This window comes from Moschus berezovskii, chromosome 13 (genome assembly GCF_049115385.1).
Source record: "Moschus berezovskii isolate FMDL1 chromosome 13, NW_MosBer_1.0, whole genome shotgun sequence".
Taxonomy (NCBI): Eukaryota; Metazoa; Chordata; class Mammalia; order Artiodactyla; family Moschidae; genus Moschus; species Moschus berezovskii.
This window is the reverse complement of record NC_142472.1, coordinates 50,571,347-50,592,074: the sequence shown is the minus strand read 5'-3', so window position 1 is coordinate 50,592,074 and position 20,728 is coordinate 50,571,347. Positions and strand designations below refer to the sequence as shown.

The 20,728-nt window shown below is 51.7% G+C and overlaps 1 protein-coding gene across 3 annotated transcripts; it reads left to right on the top strand.

Annotated features, from left to right (window-relative positions):
* Nucleotides 1-10,428: 10,428 nt before the first annotated feature.
* GJB6 (gap junction protein beta 6) lies at nucleotides 10,429-18,332 on the top strand. Of its 3 annotated transcripts, none has more exons than XM_055426841.2 (2): nucleotides 10,429-10,556; nucleotides 16,971-18,332. In XM_055426841.2, exon 2 carries the CDS (start codon nucleotides 16,985-16,987, stop codon nucleotides 17,768-17,770), a length of 786 nt encoding a protein of 261 aa, XP_055282816.1. In that variant the 5' UTR covers nucleotides 10,429-10,556; nucleotides 16,971-16,984; the 3' UTR covers nucleotides 17,771-18,332. The 3 variants fall into 3 exon arrangements, with proteins under 3 accessions (XP_055282816.1, XP_055282817.1, XP_055282818.1); XM_055426842.2 differs by having other exon boundaries at nucleotides 10,445-10,618; XM_055426843.2 differs by lacking the exon at nucleotides 10,429-10,556 and adding an exon at nucleotides 11,077-11,185.
* The last annotated feature ends 2,396 nt before the right edge of the window (nucleotides 18,333-20,728 follow it).

The following is a 20,728-nucleotide window of genomic DNA, read 5'->3' as shown; positions in this document are numbered from 1 at the left end:
CTTCTCCAGGGGGTCTTCCCGACCCAGGGTTCAAACCCGCATCTCTGGTGTCTCCTGCATTGCAGGCAGATTCTTTACCACTGAGCCACCGGGGAAGCCCAGAACCCACAGAATCACAAGAAATAAAAAAAGAGTGGATTTTTAAGCCACCAAGATTTGGTGTGTTTGCTACTCAGGACATATAACTTGAGCAATAAAGCTAATAGAAGTTCTAAAGATGTTTCCATCCTTGACAAAGCTCTGTTCCTTTCACAGACCACTCTGAAGAGGAAGTTGTCACTGAGTGACTAAATGCCTCTGGGTTCACGTCCATGAACAGAGCCTGTGTCCTAGGGTAGGAAGATGGAGTGGCAGGGAGGCACAAGGGCACCTGCCAGGCACCAGAGTCATCCAAACCCACCAGCTCAGCCATCTCCCCAGCCCTCCCCCAGGGCCCACATAGTTGGCTTGTTAGAAATAAAATGCAGATTTTTACTCTTTTCCATTTCTCCTTTTAGAATTCAAATATCCACTGACATAGTCGCTTCACGTACTACAGAAAAGCAGGGCAAACAGCCCCGGAGATGTGAGCCAGGGCCGTGTCACCCAGAGAAGCAGGGGGCCGCCGGACCCAGGTGCTCTGCCCGGAGTGAGGGGTGGGGGCCCCGGGCCCGGCATTACAGCCAGGCTTTGAGCAGGTCTGCACCTGGGGCTGGTCCATCCCTTGTCCAGTCACCCTCAGACGGTCCATGAACCTGTCACTCTTCCTGAGCTGGCCACCTCCCCGGTGTTTTCTCAGGGGATTGGCCCCCAGATGCTGCCTGCCTGGCACAGCTTTGTGATCAAGAGCTGGGGCAGTGACCCTGGGCCACACGGCTTTCATTGCCCTGACAGGGCAGGTCAGAGCTGGTCTCTGAGCAGCACCCAGAGGATGGGGGGACAAGGGGTGACTGGAAGAGATGGGAACCAGAGGTGGGCTTCACGCTGACCGTGGCCGCTCATCTTAAGAAGTGGAGTCAAGGATCAGCTTTCCAAGGAGAGGATGCAAAAAGCCTCCAAGAGGGACAACCTTTCACGGCTACAACATTTATCCCCAAACATTACTACATCCCCTTCACCTGAGTCTGGGTCCACACTGCATCACAGATTACAGAGAAAAAACAGTTGTCACTAGAAGTATTTATGACCAACCTCATAGAAGTTGATTGTTTGGGCAGAGTTGCTGTTTGGTTTGCTAAGTCGTGTCCAACTCTCTGAGACCCCAGGCACTGAAGGACGCCAGGCTCCTCCACCATCATCCTGGAGTTTGGGCGGAATTACTCATGTGGTAAATGAAACCTGATGCTATGTTTCCAAGACCTCAAAAGGCCCGAAACTTAGGCAGGAAAGAGCTGGTCTTCCCTGGGAGCTCAGTGGGCAGACAAGAAGAGCAGTCAGGCAGACCTGGCATCACGACCTGCTACCCGTTCCCCTGCGGCCGTGGGTCTCTCTGAGAGTCTAGTTAATGCTACAAAGTCTTCCTGAGAAAGACACACGTGACCACAAGCTTTGTGTATGGTCACATGGTGCTTAGGGACCAGAAGCACATCCTTGTGGCTTTGTTGGCAGAACGTGGGCTCCAGACTAAGACTCTTCCACATGATGCCTGGGGTCCTGCCCTGAGCCCGGGAGACAGGAGCTCACGTCCTGTTCTGCCATTTATGAGCTGTGTTCACACCACTTAACCCTCGACCACAGACTGGGGATCACACTGCATCTCAAGGATTGTAGTGAGGCTTAAAATCAGTTGAGAAGATTCACCTGCTAGTGCATTACCTGCACACAAACACCTGTGAAAGCGATGCCTGAACAACACATGGGTGACACTTGTCTGCAAGTCCTAAGAAAGTGCAGGCTCAGCTGAAAGACCAGGTTTCCAGGTCACTGCTGGACACAGGCCGCCACAAACATGAGCAGGTCAGAGACAAACAGCGTACCTGGAGGAATCAGGGTCGGGGACCCCCAGCGGCCCTGCCCAGCCAGTTCTGTGGGGATGGTTGTAAAGGACAGAAATGAAGGGTGAGCAGGTGGCCATCCTTCTGGGCACCTCTCAACTGAGGGAGCTAATGAGAAAATGTGATAGATGAGCTGGACCAAGAAGAGAGAGGCCCTGATTTTGTGAAAAACTGGAAGGAGGGCTGAGCTCACAGAACCGGAGTCTCCCAGGGGCTCCTGCAAAGGCAACAGATGTCTTGTTCGTGTCCGCGTTTTCCCGGTCACCTCCGTTCCCAGCATCTCATCTCTGCTCCACTTCACAGAAGGGAGAATTTCTGCCACCCTCATTTCTTCAGGCGTTTCATTCCAAGCATATGAGATGGTGGGAAGAGCTCGGGTGGGGAATCAGGAGGAGTCTGGGTTCTGACACATCCCCTGTCTGGGCAAGTGCCTGCTTGTGTGTCTGGCTCAGCCATCCAATAAATGCTTGTGAAATGAAGAAACGAATGACCGTCTCTGAACCCTGAGCTTCCTCCTGTGTAAGGGCAAACATTGACCTCATCTGGGAATTGTTTTGCAGTGAGCTCCCATGTGTGAAGGTGCTGCAGGATCCGTGGGCAAAGACAGCGGATGGTGCAAGCGCATGGCCCCCCTCCACTGCTGAGGACCCTGAGAAACCATGCGGGGGGCTCCCGGCCAACGGGCCCCTGGGCTGCCAGCAGAGTTGGCCGTCATATCTGCAGGGGAGACCTGAGCTTTGCCTCAGTGTCACCTATGCCCATGCAGCATGTGAGGCCTGCATAAGTCCACCTTTCAACCACACCTGCCTACTTATGTTAGCGGCACCTTTGCGGGCCCGAACCGTGTTCCCCCAGCTCAGGCTAAAAACCACATCAGGGTCACTCCTTATCCCACACTGAACTCCGTGGACCTGGGTGTCAGCTCTCACAGGACACGAGATGTTAGTTACATGCAAGAAAATTTGCAGTGACTTCCCATCCATAGATGGTAACTCTGCAGAGAACTTTTCTTAATAAAGGAAGAGTCTAAAATTAGTACTCAGGTTAGAGAGGTGGGTACTCACTGAACAAAATTCCCTGAAAACCTGCTGTGGGCAAGGCACTTGCCCTGGCAGAGGCTGGTGCTGGGTGCTAGGTGCTGGGTACTAGGTGCTGGGTACTGAGTGCTGGATACTGGGCACTAGAAGAGACAATGATATTTCTGTCCTCAGGGGTCTTTTCCCCACTTAAACTCTCGGCATCCCATATCACCGAATGACCTCAGTGCAGAGTAACTGTGTGAACAACACACAGAACAGTCAGAGGGAAATGACTATCACTCCTAGAACCAAGAAAAGCAACTGAGCCCTAAGAGCAGAAGTGAGTTTCCCAGATGAAGAAAGTGAAACCCAGACCACAAGAACAGCTCCACCCAGAGATGCCAAGTGACCAGCCCCGAATGCAGGGAGGGCCATCCCCCACAGGTTCCCGCAGCCAGCGGGGTAGGTCCAGTGGGAGGTAGAGGGGTCAATGGGTGGGGTGGGGCAGGGACACAGTGGGGACACGGCAAGGCCCCCACAGGGCCAGCTCTGCAGCTGGAAGCTCTCCCTAAGGTGCCCACGTGAGCACCCAGCCCCGGGGCCCACAGCTGCTCACCTCTGGAGGCCCCTCGGCACCAGAAAGTGGGCCCACCCTCTGCCTACTTGGCCCCTAGCCAGCCCTGGACAGAGAGGGTCCAGGCTCCAGTGTCTCCAAGGCCCCGCCCCCCACATGCATGAACCCTCAAACAGGCGAAGTGAACAGAAGAATCAGCCAATAAAAAGGTGATGAAGGCCTGAATGCTGTCAGCAGAAAGGTGAGAACAGAGAAACCAGAGGCAAGATCAACGTGCTGCCCCCAGGGAGAGGAGGGCCCGGGGACACCCTGAAGCCAGTGAGGGGAGGTTGCACCCCCAGGGATGAGATGGGGCCTGGGAAGGCTGAGGCCTGGGGAGGCTGAGGCCACCAGGAGGAGGCCAGGGCCTGGGGAGGCTGAGGCCCCAGAGGTTCCAGGCCCCAGTGGGACATCAATGCCAGGACGTGACCACTCATCGGCTGTGAGACAGTCAGATGCCAGGCCTCCAGATGCTGCTGGGCAACATGCCTGACTCTCCTCGGAGCCATGCAGAGGTTTTCATCAAAGATGAAACAGAGCAGCAGTGGGCACAGCCTTGTTCCTGGGCAAGACCGACGGTTGTCTGCCTGGATGGCCTGAGCTATGAACTGATGGAGGAGCCTCAGGAGTGAAACAGCTGCGGCTCTGGGTCCAAGTCCTGCGTGGGCCCTGACAGCCCAGCTGCTGAAGTGCCCTCAGGTTCTGCAAACAGCCCCAGGGCGTGGATGAGTAACTGTCCGAACCCTCTTTGCGTCTCAGACAATAATGCTTTGAGAACCCAGACCTGTGATGTCTGTCTGCTCCCTTCCTGTTGTGCTGGTTTGCTGTAAAGTTAGAAGCCCCTACACCTTCTAAGTGGCCACCACGCAGATCCCGCAAAGGAGGGATCCCGAGTGCGGAGGCCAGGGCACCTCCGACAGACAGGAGGGTGAGAGGAGACCGAGGGGCCGGAGGGGAAAGGGTTGGGAGCCGCAGCAGGGTCTCCCGCCCTCACTCCGCACGTGCTGGGCCCTGTGTGAGGACTGGAACATGGCGAGTCCTCACCTATTTGCTGAGCAAATGGAAAAGAAAATCTCTGTGGGGATCAGTGTGATACAGACACGTCTATTAGGAGAAAAAGTTGTTTCAACATTTCAATGGTTTGTTGAAATTTTTTGTGAGCAAATGCTATTAGTTAATGAACACTCTTCTGTGAATTCATGCCAGACCTTAAGCTAAAGAGCCCAGGGCTTTCCTTTATTGATTTTCTTAATGAACAGACTTTATTTTTCTAGGTTTAGGCTTACAAAAAAGCTGAGAAGAAAGTGTAGAGGGTTCCCATATACCACCTCTCCCCTATGCAATTTCTCCCGATTTCAACATCCTCCCAACACACGGTACCCTTGTTATTAATACAATGGATGAACCCAACACTGACACGTCATCGTTGCCCAGAGTCTGTGGTCTACACTGGGGGTCACTCTTGCATTGGACTTGCTACGGGTTTGGATAAATGGACAATGACATGTATCCACCATCATCATCTCATACAAAGCAGGCCTCCCTGGAATTCCTCTGTGCTCCACCTGTTCATCCCTCCCTCCCTCAAACCCTGAAACCACTGATCTTCTTACTGTCTCCATAGTTTTGCCTTTCCCAGAATGTCATGCAGTTGGAATCATACAGTGTTTGGCCTTTTCAGACTCGCTTCTTTCATTTAGTCGTGTGCACGGAAGTTTCCTCCATGTCTTTTCATGGCTTTATAGCTCATATCTAAATAATATTTCATTGTCTGGATGTACCACAGTTTATTTATCCATCACTAACTGAAGGACATCTTGGTTGCTTCCAAGTTTGACCATTAGGAATAAAAGTGCTACAAACATTCGTGTGCAGGTTTTTATGTTCATGTGGACATAAGTTTTCAGCTCCTTTGGGTAAATGCCACAAGCACAGTTGCTGGATTCCTGTGTTAACACTTGTAAGAAACTGCCAAACGATCTTCCAAAGTGGCTACAAGTTTTGAATTCCCACCAGCAGGGAGCGAGAGGTCCTGTTGCCGCACAGCGTCCCCAGCATTCGGACTTTCCATGGATTTTCAGGCTTTTTAATAGGTGTGTAGTGGGATCTCACTTCTGTTTTTCTTTGTGTTTCCCTGATGATATCACAATGCGGAACATCTCTTCATGTGCTTATTTCCCCTCTGTGTGTCTCCTTTGGTGAGGTCTGTTAAGGTCTGTGGCCTGTCCTTTCCTTCTCTTACCAGCTCTTTCACAGAGCAGACATTTTTAATTTTAATCTAGCAATGGGCTTCCCTGGTTGCTTAGCAGTAAAGAATCCGCCTGCCAATGCAAGAGATGCGGCTTCAATTCCTGAGTCAGGAAGATCCCCCTGGAGAAGGGAATTGCAACCCACTCCAGTATTCTTGCCTGGAGAATTCCATGGACAGAGAAGCCTGGGGGGCTATAGTCACGGGGGTCACAAAGAGTTGGACACACTTTAGTGACTAAACAACAATAAGCGTAGCCATATTTTCTTTCATGGACCATCCTTCTGGTGCTGTAGCTAAAAAGTCATTATCAAACCTAAGGTCACCTTTATATTTCATCTCCTAGGCTGTCTCCTAAAGTTTTACAGTTTTGTATTTTACATTTAGAGGTATGATCCATTTTGAATTAATTTCTGTGAAATGTCTGTGTCTAGATTCCTTGTTTTTCCTTCCTTCTTTCTTCCTTTTTCACTTTTTTTTTTTTTTGCATGTGAAAATCCAGGTGTTTCAGAACCATTTATTGAAAAGACTATCCTTTCTCCATTGAATTCCCTTTGCTCCTTCATCAAAATTCAGTTCACTTTATTTACCTGGGTCTGTCTCCGGCTCTCTTTTCTCCTCCATTGATCTGTGTTTCCATTCTTTAACCAGCACCACACTTCCCTGATTCCCGTAGCTTTAGAGTAACTTTTCAAGCTGGATGGCAAACATCTTCCAATTTTGTTCTTCTTCAGTATTTTGCTATCTATTCTGGGCCTTTTGCCCCACTGCTCTTTTCCTGGTATAAGTGTTATGATCAGCTTGCTGGTTAATGTATCCACAGATATCTTCCTGAGATTTAGATGGAGACAGCTCTATATCTAGAGACCAAGTTGGGAGAAGCAGACATCTTGGTAAGGTTGAGTCGCCCTGTCCAAGAACACTATTGTGGGTTGAATTGGGTCTGCAGATGATAGGCTGAAGTCCTACGCCCCGTTCCGTTCCGTTCAGTCGCTCAGTCGTGTCTGACTCTTTGCGACCCCATGGACTGTAGCCTACCAGGCTTCTCCGTCCATGGGATTCTCCAGGCAAGAATACTGGGGTGGGTTACCATTTCCTTTTCCAGGGGATCTTCCCAACCCGGGGATCAAACCCGGGTCTCCCGCGTTGGGGGCAGACGCTTTAACCTCTGAGCCACCAGGGAAGGACCCGTGAATGTGACCTTCTTTGAAAAGAGAGATTTCCAGGTGTGATTAGTAAGGATGAGGCTGCACTGGATTAGGGTGGCCTTGAAGCCCAACATGACCGTGGCCTTCTCAAGAGGAATGAACAGTGACCGTAGGGAAGACACAGACACGTGTGATATCAGAGGTAGAGACAGGAGGGAGGCCACCACTGGAAGCTGGACAGATGAGGGAGCAGCTCCTGAAATCTTCAGAGGGAGCACAGCCTGGCCCCAACTTTGCACAGAACTTCTAGACTCCAGAACTGTGACAGAAAAAATTCTGTTGTTTTGTTCACTTGGTTTCTGATAGCTTGTTACAGCAGCACTAAAAATCTAGTTCAAACACGAACTATCTCTGTTTATTTAGATGTGCTATCTATTTCACCAGAGTTTGGGGTTTTTTTCATATAGTGCACATTAGTTAGATTTATATCTAAGCATTTAATTTTTTTTTTTTGAAGGCTGGGATGGGGGAGGGGAGGTAGCTTTCCTGTTGGTTCAGACGGTAGAGACTCTGCCTGCAATGCAGGACACCCAGGTTCAATCCGTGGGTTGGAAAGATCCCCTGGAGAAGGGAATGGCAACCCACTCAGTATTCTTGCCAGGAGAATTCCAGGACAGAGACAGGATACAGTCCACGGGGTTGCAAGTGACTAATACACACATAGTGGTGCTTTAGTCACTAAGTCGTGTCTGACTCTTTGCAGACCCATGGACTATAGCCTGTCAGGCTCCTCTGTCCACGGGATTTTCCAGGCAAGAATACTGGAGTGGGTTGCCATTTCCTTCTCTGTATTACACACACATAATACGTATTTAATTTTTTGGTGCTAATACAAGCATGTGGTGTTTTCAATTTCAAATTCCAATTGTTCATTGCTGACATATAGGGAAGCAATAGACTTTTGCGTATTAATCCTGTATCCTGTAACTTCCCTATAATTGTTTATTAGTTCCAAGAGAATTTTTATTGATTCTTTTTTGTCATGTATAAAATAAGACAGTTTTGTTACTTCCACTTACTTCCATATCTATAAGCGTTTGTATTTCCTCTTCTTGTGTTGTTATATTAAATGGCACCTCCAGTAGGATGTTGATGGACATGGTATGGCCTTGTTTTCCTGATTTTAGGAGAAAACGTTGAAACATTAAGAAACAAATAACAGGAAAAAAGTCAGCACCATGGGGCTGATACAGATCACAAGAACAGGAGAAAGAGATGTTTTTTATCTGGTGTTGAGACGGCCCCATTTTGGTCACCTGAGCAAATGCTCTGGAAGGTTCTTTCCTTGATGGTCCTGGAACAGCTGCTGCCACTCCAGAGCAAAACCGCTCAGGCGGCATTGCATGGATCCCATGTTGGAGGGGGAATGTGGGCAGTCCTGCTTCAAGAGTAAAAGCCATTTCTAGGATCAGCTGTTGTGTCAAGAGACAAATCAATCAAGATGCAAACCCTGATGCAGCCACGTCTGCTGAGTGGGAAGCACCCTGCCTGGTGCTGTGGAAATTAGAAAAGGTCTTGCCTGCATGTCACTCAGTCGTGTCTGACTCTTTGTGACTCCATGAACTGTAGCCCACAGGCTCCTCTGTCCACGGGATTCTCCAGGCAAGAATACTGCAGTGGGTTGCCATGCCTTTCTCCAGGGGACCTTCCTGACCCAGGGATCAAACGTGAGTCTCCTGAATTGCAGGCAGACTCTTTACCAGCTGAGCCACCAGGGAAGCCCAGAAAAGGTCTTGAAATGCTTATAATCCCCAAAGACATTTACAGCCTGCTTATAAAGTTGAGTTATTTTACTTTGCTAATGTTGTGCCTGGCTGGAGCGTTTGTCTGGGGCGGGGGCGGAGGGGAGGGAAGGAGACTGGAAAAGGGCCTGTTGGAGGAGGGTGGAGGGTAGTAGAGGACCCGCCAAACCCTCAAGGCCACAAACACATGACGGCAGCAGGTCTGTCTCCTGGAAAAGCCTGGAACAGATTTTTGTCTCTCTCCACCCCTACCTTAAAGACATTCCAGGGGCCGAACTGTGCTCTCTGTCTCTGATGCCATTTTCGGAGAACCTCCTTCTCTTCAAATAAAGTATTTAGGAAGAAGGGTGTTTAATATAAAGCCTCGGTTCAGCTTCCACCACCCAGGAGAGACATCTCAGCCCTCACCACCAACCCTCTGCTTTGGAGAAGGGGTGCAGATGGCAGCCCCTGGTTTGGGGGAGAGGGTAGGATTCAGTTACTGCTGTTACTGCTGCTACTGCTGCTGCTGCTAAGTCACTTCAGTCGTGTCCGACTCTGTGTGACCCCATAGACGGCAGGCCACCAGGCTCCCCCGTCCCTGGGATTCTCCAGGCAAGAACACTGGAGTGGGATGCCATTTCCTTCTCCAATGTGTGAAAGTGAAAAGTGAAAGTGAAGTCGCTCAGTCATGTCTGACTCGTAGTGACCCCATGGACTGCAGCCTACCAGGCTCCTCCATCCATGGGATTTTCTAGGCAAGAGTACTGGAGTGGCTTGCCATTGCCTTCTCCAAGACACGTCCCCTATCTGCAGTGGGACAGGTTTGAACCTGTAAAGCCTGGTCCCTAAGTGGCTTCCACCATTCCCACCGCACTGGACGCTGTGGCCGCTACCTGGGGCGCTCCTGGGGCTCCAAGGTGACCTGTGGGAGGGGGCGCGGGGCTGGCGGAGAAGGCCCTCTCTGCTTCCTTCGGAGGAGGTGGCAAAGGGCGGAGATGACTAGTAAAACAACCGCTTTAATTCTAACAAGCCGTCAGCAATGAATGAAGACCCACAGTCTCTGTGCCTCCAGGCTGCTCTCGGAGAGAGGGCCCTGCAGGCACCTGGCAAAGCGGGGGTGCGTCCGGCAAAGACACCGCCTCCCTCACGCTGAGCGCAACGCGTCTGGCCTCGGAAGCCTCGCTGCGGGCCCACCGGCCCGGGAGGTCCCTCGGGGACCCCAGTCAGGCGCCCAGATTCTCAATCAAGCGGCCGTCCGGCCCCAGGGCAGGCTCTGGCCCCCAAGCCCCCGGTGTCGCGGGGAGACCTGGGCCGCCTCACCAGTCCAGGACCAGACTGAACCAGGCCGCACGCCCCGCGATCCCGAATGGAGGAAGGAGAGGAGGCCGGCCCCGCACCCCGCGCCCCGCACCCCCGTGCGCCCCACACCCCGTGAGCCCCGCACCTCCATGCGCCCTCGTAAGCCCCGCACCCCCGTGCATCCCCGTGAGCCCCGCGCCAGCACCCCCATGCGCCCTGTGGCGGGCGCACTTCGATCCCCGCGCGCTCGCCTCTCGCCTCCCGCCGGAGAAGCGTCAGGACAGAGGCGGGGTGGGGCGCGGTTAAAAGGCGCTGCAGGTGGGAGCCCGGCCATCCCCAAGAGGAGCGCGCGGAGGGCCCTGCAGACGCCCCACACCGCCGAGCCTGCGGCGCCCGGCCCTTCCTGCCAGTCCAGCTGCGACGGAGGCGGGTGCGCCGCCCTGGGACCCCGCGCCCCGAGCGCGCGCAGCAGGTGAGCAGAGGGGGCGCGCCTCCCATCTCTGCCGCAGGAATTGCATCCAGAAGCCGGAGCAGGTAGGTCGGCGCCCGCAGTCCCCTGGCCCTCAGCGCCCCCGGCGTCCCTGTCGGCGACCCGGTCCGGGGGTACAGTCCGCCGGATCCGCCTGCGCCCCGCATCCTCCCGCCCGCCGCCGGCGCGCTCGCAGGAACGAGGATGGACTGGTTTGACTTTTCCCCGGGTCCCCCCGGACTTGCACAGCAGGTTTTATAGAAGCCTCACGCCGGATTTTCAAGGGCCCCTTTCCCCCACTTCCTCTGCTGCGGTTTGGTGTGTCCTGTCTTTCACGGGTCACTGGCAAGGTCGGGCTCGCGTTTGGGGCCGCGGGACTAACCAACATATCCAGGGAGAACTGGCCGGAGTAGCCCCGTGATGTCAGCTGGGCATCTGTGGGCCGCACGTGACAAGAAGACAGTCACTGGACCACAGTAATTAAGTGTCACTGGTGACACATCTCAGTTAAAAGGCGGAGGCACTGGAGGCCTCTTCCCTCTGGTGGGGGAGACGGGCCGGGTATCACCTGGCACAGGTGTGTGGTTGTGACCGGTTTGGCCGCCCTTCCTGGAGAGTGGACAGAGTGTGAGGTGAGTGAGAGCTGGACAAAGCTGTGGACCCCGAGGGGTTGGGGGCCTGCAACCACACGGGCGAGGGCCAGCGACCCTCGCATCGCCTCCCCAGGTGGCATTTCACAGTGGGTTGAGTGCCTGGTTGAATTCATCCAGGCACCCTTGCTCTCTTTCTCGAGCAGACTTGATGCCACAGAAGCCTTTTCTTGCCCCAGCTCTGACAGTGTTCTAGAAGAGGCTCCTGCCCCAGCCAGGCTCCTTAGAATTGCAGGACGCACAGAGCCTTGTCTGCTGCTCGTCCCAAGACTCTGGGGGTGGCATGGGAACCCTGCCAGGCAGGGGAAATGGATTATGAAGAGAGGAGCCTCTGACATAACTGGAGGGGGTCCCACTTGCTGTCACCCCGTTGACCCAACCCAGAAGATGCCAGTTGGTTCAGCTGCTCCACTGTATGAAAACAAAGTCTGATACCGGAAACAGGGACTTTATTCTCCTTTTATGACTTTTCTGAATTATAAGAGCTTTAAAAAGGAAAAGAACCATCAGAGGTTCTGACTGAACAATTTCAACAGGGTGTGAGGAGACTCACCACACACCCGGGCTTGTTCTGAATGTCCCAGGAGCTGTGAGTGGTTTGTATACTTTTGTTAAAATGTTAGAATGAAATTGTGGGAAAATAATTTCCAGCCCAGAGTTCCAAGTCTGCAAAGGCATGATGCTGCCGGTGAATCCATTGTCATGTTAAGGTTTCTGTTTGACTCACTTGATCCGTGAGAATGAAACTGGGTCCCTGAGGGCTTTTTTGTTTTTATTCCCAGGATCATTTAACTCCAGCTGGACCTAAATGTTTGGAAGGCACACAGGTTTGCTTGAATGAACAGAGATGGCTAAATGGAAAAAAAAAAATTTTTTTTTAACTCTTTGAATTCTTAAATGGATTAAGAAGTACATATAATCCTATGAAGTGTCCACTTTTATAGTTAGACTCCATAGACTGGATTTTTTTTTCATTTTTACTGAGTTAATTTTGAAGAAGTATATGAGTCCTAAATCCATTTTATCTTTACTGGTCATTACTTTGAATGGACAGTTGATGAATTTTTGAGTACTTAAATTTAAAAATCAGCTATCACATTGTCCCTTGGATGACTTGAGATTCCTAGAGACAAAAGGAAAAGACTCTTTTTGATTAAGGAGAGAGTTTAAGGTTGTGGTTTGTTTTTTTTTTTTTCAGGCTGCTGACTTGGGGAGTATATTTGATTCTTCAAATTCCATCTTCTTTTTCTTAAGGGAATGGGCTTGAAGTTCAGCATTGGGCTTTCTTATCATTATTGCTTTTTTGGTTACTATTATTGTGATAAGCAAAAGAGCCCACACTAAAAATTTTATTTTTATTTTATTGTGTATTTGAAGTATGCAGCATCAGGAAACTGGCAGGGGCCAGACAACCCCCATAACAGTTCTGGGGATGAAGGAAAACTGGCACACCAGGGTCGTGCAGTGGACACCCAGGGAGGGGCCGAAGGGCTGTGGCCACAGCTACTCTTTCTCCCTCTTTGGGTCACATCCTCATTGCCCTCAGAAGGTGCACTGGCTTCCTGTTCCTGGGGGATGCTGAGTGCCGCTGGAGGCTGGGTGATGGGTGATTGGTGATTGATGGTGCAGGAAAACAACGCCCTAGAAGAGGGACCCTTGCCTGGAGTCCTCTCGGGCCGAGGAACTGTGAGTCCTTGACTGGAGCCCAGGGTGCTGGTTTTGCATTGGCCTGACTGTCTCTTATCAACGCAGGCTTTTCCGTCATCCAGAGCTGATATAGACATAGTGAGGAGTGTCCTGTCCTCAGGTCCATCGGAGACTCGGGGATGAGTCATTGGAGGGAGTCCCGCCCTGGGAAATCTTCGCCTGGAGGCGAGTGCTGAGGGATGCGGTCGTTCCTGGGCCTTTAGTTTAGCTTCTGTCACCAGTGACACTGGAACGGCTTTGTCAGCCAAACTAGTTGTGAGTAAATATGTTTTAAAACAAAAAGCTGTATTGCTGAGGCAGAATGTTAATAGACCTAAACTATTTGAATTGTAAGAGGGAAGCACAGTCTCTCTTCCTGGCACCCTCTCTTCGTAAGTCAGGTTCCTGTTTTCCTATTTTCAGAGCAAAGCACTTGGGCTGCGACTATGTGTCCAGTGAGTACAGACACCACATAGCCCAGTGGTCTTTGCCTCCAGGAGGTTGAGCGTCACCACCTTCCTACAGCCAGAGACTGGGGCCAAGCAAACCTACTATTTCTTTAAAGGAGAGTCAAGAAGGCGCCAGTTGAAAGAAACCAATCTGGGCCACAAGGAAAGAGTTAATATTGTACTTTTTATTGCAAAAGCTCCTCCCCTTGGCTGCAGCTTGCTTGAAGCCTGAAAGGAAAGAGGCACTTTGTTTAATACTAATTGTGATGGTTCCGAAGGAGGCAGTTATTATGGAAAATAATTTTGCCTTCAGGTCTCCTGCAACCAAAATGTCTCCAACAGGCTCACCCCTGGCTTTCCTGCAGGGGAGGGGGGACTGCCCTAGTCCTGGTGTGGAAGAGGCCTGGGGGCAGCGGCTACTGTGGGGGTCCACACCCTCGGCTAGTCTCCTAGTGCTCCTAGTACAGAAGCCTCCAGGATGACAGACACCAGGAAGGGTGCAGACACCCTAGGAAGGCACCTCATTTCTTTCTCTTTATTTAAAGGCAAATTGCTGATTTTAGTGAAAGTCCCCAGAGAAGTTGAAAGAAATAAAGCTGCCGCCAAGATAATTGTCCCTGTTTTTTAAGGAGATGCTCCAGGGGCAGGAGTGGAGGAATCTGCTCTAGAAAGTGGAGTCCTTACTTGGAGGGTGACCTCCTGACCTCTCCCTTGATGTCAGCTCTCTGAATCCCTCCTGGCCATTGTGGCCTCCAGCCCTTGGGTTGAGGGGTGGGTGGGGGTTGTGCCTTTCTCAGGCAGCTGTGAAGAGAGAACTCAGAGAGGAAAGAGCCTTCTTACCGGTGGGAGAGTTTAAATTCTCTACAATTTGAAGAGTTTGAGAAACTGTGACCTTTATTTGATCAATCAAAACTTGCTGGTTGGGCATTGAGTCCACCCCACTTCTGTGGGAGAGGTCTTCTGGTTAACCGGAGACCATCTCCACCTTGTGAACAGAAAGGAGGGACTTCCAGGGTGAGCGGCCACTGTAAAGTATGTCCAGACATCAGACAACCACGTTTCTTCCTCCCACTGGGTGCATCCCAGTGCTTCCAGAGGGTGAGGATGACTGGGAGGATTTATTCTGACAACTTCCACTAGGAGCCGAGTCAATCCTACAGTCCACATCGTCTCCAACAAGGCTTTTAGATCAAAGACTCATTACTATGGACTTGGAAATCCATCAGCCCATGGGGTCAGCGGTCTGAGCCTGGGCCCTGTCTTCCTGACCAAGGTCCCCATGTCCCCACTCCCTGGGCACTCACACAGACTCCAATCAAAACTTTAAGGACAGAAACCGCAACTTTAAAGAGTGTGCTTTTAAAGAGGCATGTGTTTTTCCTCAGCTCTTTTTTTCAAAAAAGCAAAAACCTGGCTTTCTGACTGACAGTTCTGCCTTTGGGTCCTGTCCTGGATCCACATAGGAATCAAGTCTCCAGCTGGGAGCACGCCCGGGGCTCCTTCCAGGCTCTGCCCCACCTCCAGGTTGATGCCCCGCTGCGAACAGGTCTTTCCGGGAACAAGAGTGAAGAGCTGCCTGGGGAAACTGGGCTCAGCTGTCCTCACCAGTCTGAGCTCTCGAACCTTCCTGATAACTCGTCATGCGGGTGTCCCTCGTGAGGGACATGAGAACGTTGGCCGCAGCAGTTGGCGCACCCTGGACCCACAGCCAGCTTCTCACTGTGCGAGAGCCCCCTTGGCCGGGACCCGGCTGGTCCCGGGGATTCAAGGGTGACGGCCAATGTCTGCATCCAGCAGACGCTCAATGAGTGCTAACAGGTGCTTAGGGGCTGTCATTTGGTTGGCCCTAGTGATGGGTGGGCGGGAGGGAGGGCTTTCCCTGTACTTGGCTCTGACTGTTCTGGACAAAGAAAAAGACAGAAGAGGATGCTTCCAGCACTCTGCGCACCCCTCCCCCTGCCCAGTGAGTGCCCATCTCACTCCCACCAGACAGCAGAGGAGGGTCCCATGCAGGGCGACGTGGATGGAGGCATAGCCTCCTGAGACCTCGAGTCTTCCCAAGAACATGTGCTCTAAAAGTCAAACCAAGGGCAAAAGACGAATTTCTCAGACTGCCAACCAAAATGGGGGCATCCTTTCACAGCATAGGATGTGAGAGAGCTGGCTTCTGAACACACTTGGGTATACCTGGGCTCACCTGGACACACTTGGACTCACCTGGGCTCACCTGAGTGCAACTGTGCACCACCTCAAACTCCCCAGTTTCTTCCTAGTGTTAGCCAGTATAATGCCAGGTGGTGGACAGAGTGGGGGACCCTAAGGAGACTGGGGAGAGTCAGCCTGAAAGGGAGTAGCCTGACCCACATTCAAGTGCAAGAAAGTCTCTTGGGCGGGGTGGACAAAAGGCTTTGGGGGACACCTCCCTGTAAATGGGCGTGTGAACCTGGTGAGCATGTTTTTTACCAAGGAGGTGGTCTTTCTCTTTTAGAAGATTCTCAAAGGGGCCATTCTCCTCTTCTGAGTAGATGCTGACCAGTTCTCAGGTCTGCTGTTGGCAGTGTGGAGGCATCCACCATGTGAACTGTGCAGGTTCACAGCGGAGGCCCTGCCTCAGGATGCTGGATCAGGGCGTTGTTGGCGGGGGGAACCCCATGGCAGGAGGGGCTGGCCCTCCACTCGTGGCTCCTGGTGTGAACTTGGAGCCCATCAGCATGAAGCCGGCACTGCCAGTGATGGGAGAGCAAAGTCAGCCTGTTTGTAGAGGCCTGTGGTTCTCTTCTGGAAGAGGTTCTTGGAGTAGCTATGGTACTAGATTTCCTGGGAGCACATGATTATGGCAAATGATGTTGTTCGAGTCCCTTCTTAGTCTGCTGGGTTAAATAAATGATTTTTTTCCCCTCGGATAAGCCATTTAATGCATAAAGTCTACTGAGGAACCTCTGTGATCCCTTGACCAGAGTGAAACAAGAATTAAAAGGGAGTTTGGAAACAAATGTGTTTGCCTGAGTTCCTGGGTCAGTGTCAGGCAGTAACCTAACTTATAATTCAACTTCAGCTGAATCAAGATCAAGTCAGAAAGAGAAAAACAAATATCCTGTGTTAACGCATGTACGTGGAGTCTAGAAAAATGATACAGATGAACCTATTTCCAGGGTGGCAATAGAGACACAGACGTAGAGAACAGACTTGGGGACACAGAGTAGGGAAGAGAGGGCGGGACGAACTTGGAGATTAGAATTGACGTCTATACACTGCCATGTGTGAAATAGATATTAATAGCTAGTGGGCAGCTGCTTTATAACAGAGCCTTCAGCTCTGCTCTGTGATGACTAGACAAGTGGAATGAGTGTGGGGGAGAAGGGATGTATGTATACATATAGCTGATTCACTTTGTTGTACAGCAGAAACCAACAGCATTGTAAAGAAACTATATTCCTTTTTTTAAAAAAAGATGGTCCTAAACCCCTATGAGAACTTGAGAGTGTTCTCAGGGTGGGTATTCCCCCCACCAGAAAACTGCCTACTTGCAGTCAAGAGGGTGATGTCAAGAGAAGGGCTCCCGTCTGTGACATTAGACCTGTTTTACACGGAGGGACCACCCCACTCACAACGCTGTGTTCTCGCCTGAGCAGGGTGAAGCGGCAGCATGGACTGGGGCACTCTGCACACGTTCGTCGGGGGCGTGAACAAACACTCCACCAGCATTGGGAAGGTGTGGGTCACCGTCCTCTTTGTCTTCCGCGTCATGATCCTGGTGGTGGCCGCCCAGGAGGTCTGGGGGGACGAGCAGGAGGACTTCGTGTGCAACACCCTGCAGCCCGGGTGCAGGAACGTGTGCTACGACCACTTCTTCCCCGTCTCGCACATCCGGCTCTGGGCGCTGCAGCTCATCTTCGTGTCCACGCCCGCCCTGCTGGTGGCCATGCACGTGGCCTACTATAGGCACGAGGCTGCCCGGCGGTTCAGACGGGGCGAGACGAGGAGTGAGTTCAAGGACCTGGAGGACATCAAGCGGCAGAAGGTCCGGATTGAGGGCTCGCTGTGGTGGACCTACACCAGCAGCATCTTCTTCCGCATCGTCTTCGAGGCTGCCTTCATGTATGTCTTCTACTTCCTGTACAATGGGTACCACCTGCCCTGGGTGCTGAAGTGCGGCATCCAGCCCTGCCCCAACCTGGTGGACTGCTTCATCTCCCGGCCCACCGAGAAGACGGTCTTCACCATCTTCATGATCTCCGCGTCCGTCATCTGCATGCTGCTCAACGTGGCTGAGCTGTGCTACCTGCTGCTCAAGGTGTGTTTCAGGAGGTCCAAGCGAGCCCAGACGCAGAAAGCAGCCCCGAACCACGCCCTCAAGGAGAGTAAACAGAACGAGATGAACGAGCTGATTTCCGAGGGTGGGCAGAACGCCATCACCGGGTTTCCCAGTTAAACAGCGGAAGGCACCGCATAGCTGGCTTTCCTAATTCATAGACACCTGAGTTAACTTCCTGTAGAATAACTGGGACGGGACTATGTGGTCCGTTCTTGATAACCGGCCATGGTGTGACTTTACATGTGGGTTTCAGTGGACAGTCTGACATGGGGGTATTTCCTGAAAACTTAAGGACATAACTGATGTCGATAAAGGACATTCATCTAGAAATTGATACTTTTATTAGGAAAAGATATTTTTATAGGATTAAATGTTTTAGTTCTGAATTTATATAAAGTATTTTTATAATGACTGGTCTTCCTTATCTGGAAAAACACACAATATTAGTTTTCGAATCATCCCATAAGTGTCTAATATTTGAACTTACTCTGTCCTGTTGTAGATATCTGCATTGTCGTGAGCTGTCATGGCTGTTAGGGTGGAAAGTGTTTGCTGTACAACGTATTTTCACTGCTTTCTGGGCATGGCCAGAGCTATATAGAAGGGGAAGCTTTTCAAATGGGTGATTTGCAATCCTTATGAACAGCTGATGCAAAAATGCACTCTCAATAAAGATGAGTCCGTTGCTGAAGCCACCTGGCTCAGGGTTTCTGTTCCATCTGGGGCATCACATCCCTGGTGACCTGATCAGTGGGTTGGAGCAGTTGCCGGGGAGGCCGGAGTGGCTGGAGTCCATGGACTCCTGCTCTCTCTTCACATCCCTTGAGCAGGGGAGGGTTACGGCCAGTTGCTCCAGGATGAGGAAAATGTCCTCGGGGTCAGCCCAGCTTTGACAAAGGTGGGTGGGGAGGTTCCACCCTTCTGATGGGGGAGGGGCCCCTTTGGTCCACGGTGACCAGCAAGCGCCCAGCTCCATGCCCACAGGTGGTATTGGGGTTCATGGGTGGACACAGATGCTCTTAGTGAGGGTGTTGGGGAACCACCCAGGACCGGTCACTCCGCAGATGTTGCACACCAGGGCCACTCCTGCGAAGGCATGCAGTTGGCACACGGCCTAAGTGTAGAGACACCTAGAGAGCAAGGGATGGTCTCCAGGGTTCCAGACTCACTCCCCAGAAAAACAAAACAGTAAGCCTCATTTCCTTCAAAGTCTGAATTTCAGACATACTCTCTCATCCGTAAATATTTTAGTAGCAATCCATGAAAATCAAGATCTAACCTATAAAAACAAAGCCACGGGGACTTCCCTGGTGATCCAGTGGTTAGGACTCTGCACTTCCACTGCATGGGCTCGGGTTAGATCCTGGATTGGGGAGCTGAGATCCCACAGGCCACATGGCTCAGTCAATAAAAGCAAAACCACAATCCTCATGTGCAAAATCCAGCTGGCATCTGTAATCCCCGTGACGGTTTTTCTGTATAAATGGCTGTTTGCACGTCTCCAGCAATGCCCACAGACAGGAAGGGGGAGCGTTGGGAGGGAGGTGAGACGGCCCTGGTGACACCCCCACCGCGTGGGAGCAGCATCCTCTCGGGGCTCCCAGCAGGACCCTGCCTCTTCCATTTTCCACCTCTTCTCTGCTCCTTCACCATCCTCAATGCTCCTGCTTCCAGAGCCGTCTCCAGCCGCCCATCAGGGTCTGAGGAGGTGGTCACACTGCCTACCTCCCCCCTCCCCCCACCTCCCAGCGCCTCACCCCAGCCATGACACTCTGACATCAGTGCACCAGTGTCTTGAGGCACTGCCCCAACCCTGCACTGGATCCTCCCCTCCTCTGAGGGGGACCTTTCTTTCCCTCCCTGCACTCTTGCTCATGAGATGTTATCCCCACTTGACAGATGAGGCCACTGCAGTCAGAGAGGTCAAATAACTTGTCCAAGTTCACCCAGCTGATAAGCAGCAGAGCCAAGATTCAAAGCAGGCTGATGGTATCCAGGGTCGGTGGCCTCACTGAGGGCTCCCAAAGCTCCTTGCTTGGGGACCATGACGCCACAAGGCCATCCCCTCCCACCCGGCTCCAGCAACCACCTGGATGACTCTAAAACAAATCCCAGACAGATGATTTCATCTGGAGATATTTCAGTACGGATCTTTAAGGAGCATAGACTAAACTTTTAAAACAAAAACACAATGCCACCTTCACACTAAAAAGCCAGTCTGTGTTCATAATTCCCAAATTATCCTATTGATGCTCTTTTCTTTTTTTAATTAAACTTATTATTTTGAGGTAATTATAGACTCACATGTAGATGTAGGGCTTCCCTGGTGGCTCAGTGGTAAAGAATCTGCCTACAATGCAGGAGACCCCGGTTCAATCCCTGGGTCGGGAAAATCCCCTGGAGAAGGGACTGGCAACCCACTCAGGTATTCTTGCCTGAAAAATCCCATGAACAGAGGAGCCTGGTGGGCTACAGTCCATGGGGTCTCAAAGAGTCAGACACAACCGGTGTGGTCCTTTTATGTGTGCTCAGTCATGTCTGACTCTTTGCAATCCCGTGGACTGTAACCTGCCAGGCTCCTCTGTCATGGGATTTCCCAGGCAAGAATACTGGAGTGGGTTGCCATTTCCTCCTCCAGGGGATCTTCCCCACCCAGGAATCGAACCTGCATCTCCTGTACTGCAGGCGGATTCGTTACCACTGAACCAGTGGGGAAGCCCATGGCCCTTTTATACCCACACCCAGTAACCCCCTCTTCCAGTCCCACCCACTCCTGGCAGCCACTAATCTGCTCACCATTTCTCTGATTTTGTCATTCCAAGAGTTACATGGAAGGAATTATGCAGCATGCAAGGACTGGGACTGGACTTTTTTCCTCAGTGTTATTCTCTGGCGGTTTACACGGGCCAGGCACCAAGAGCTTGTCCCCATGGCTGGGCTGCATGGTGGTTGCACATTTCAGTTTTTAAAAATCGCCAAGATGTTTTCCAGAGTAACTGTATCATTACATATCCCCACCAGCAACATCTGAATCACCCGGTCTTTCCTGAGCTTCTTTAACATTTGGTGTGGTCA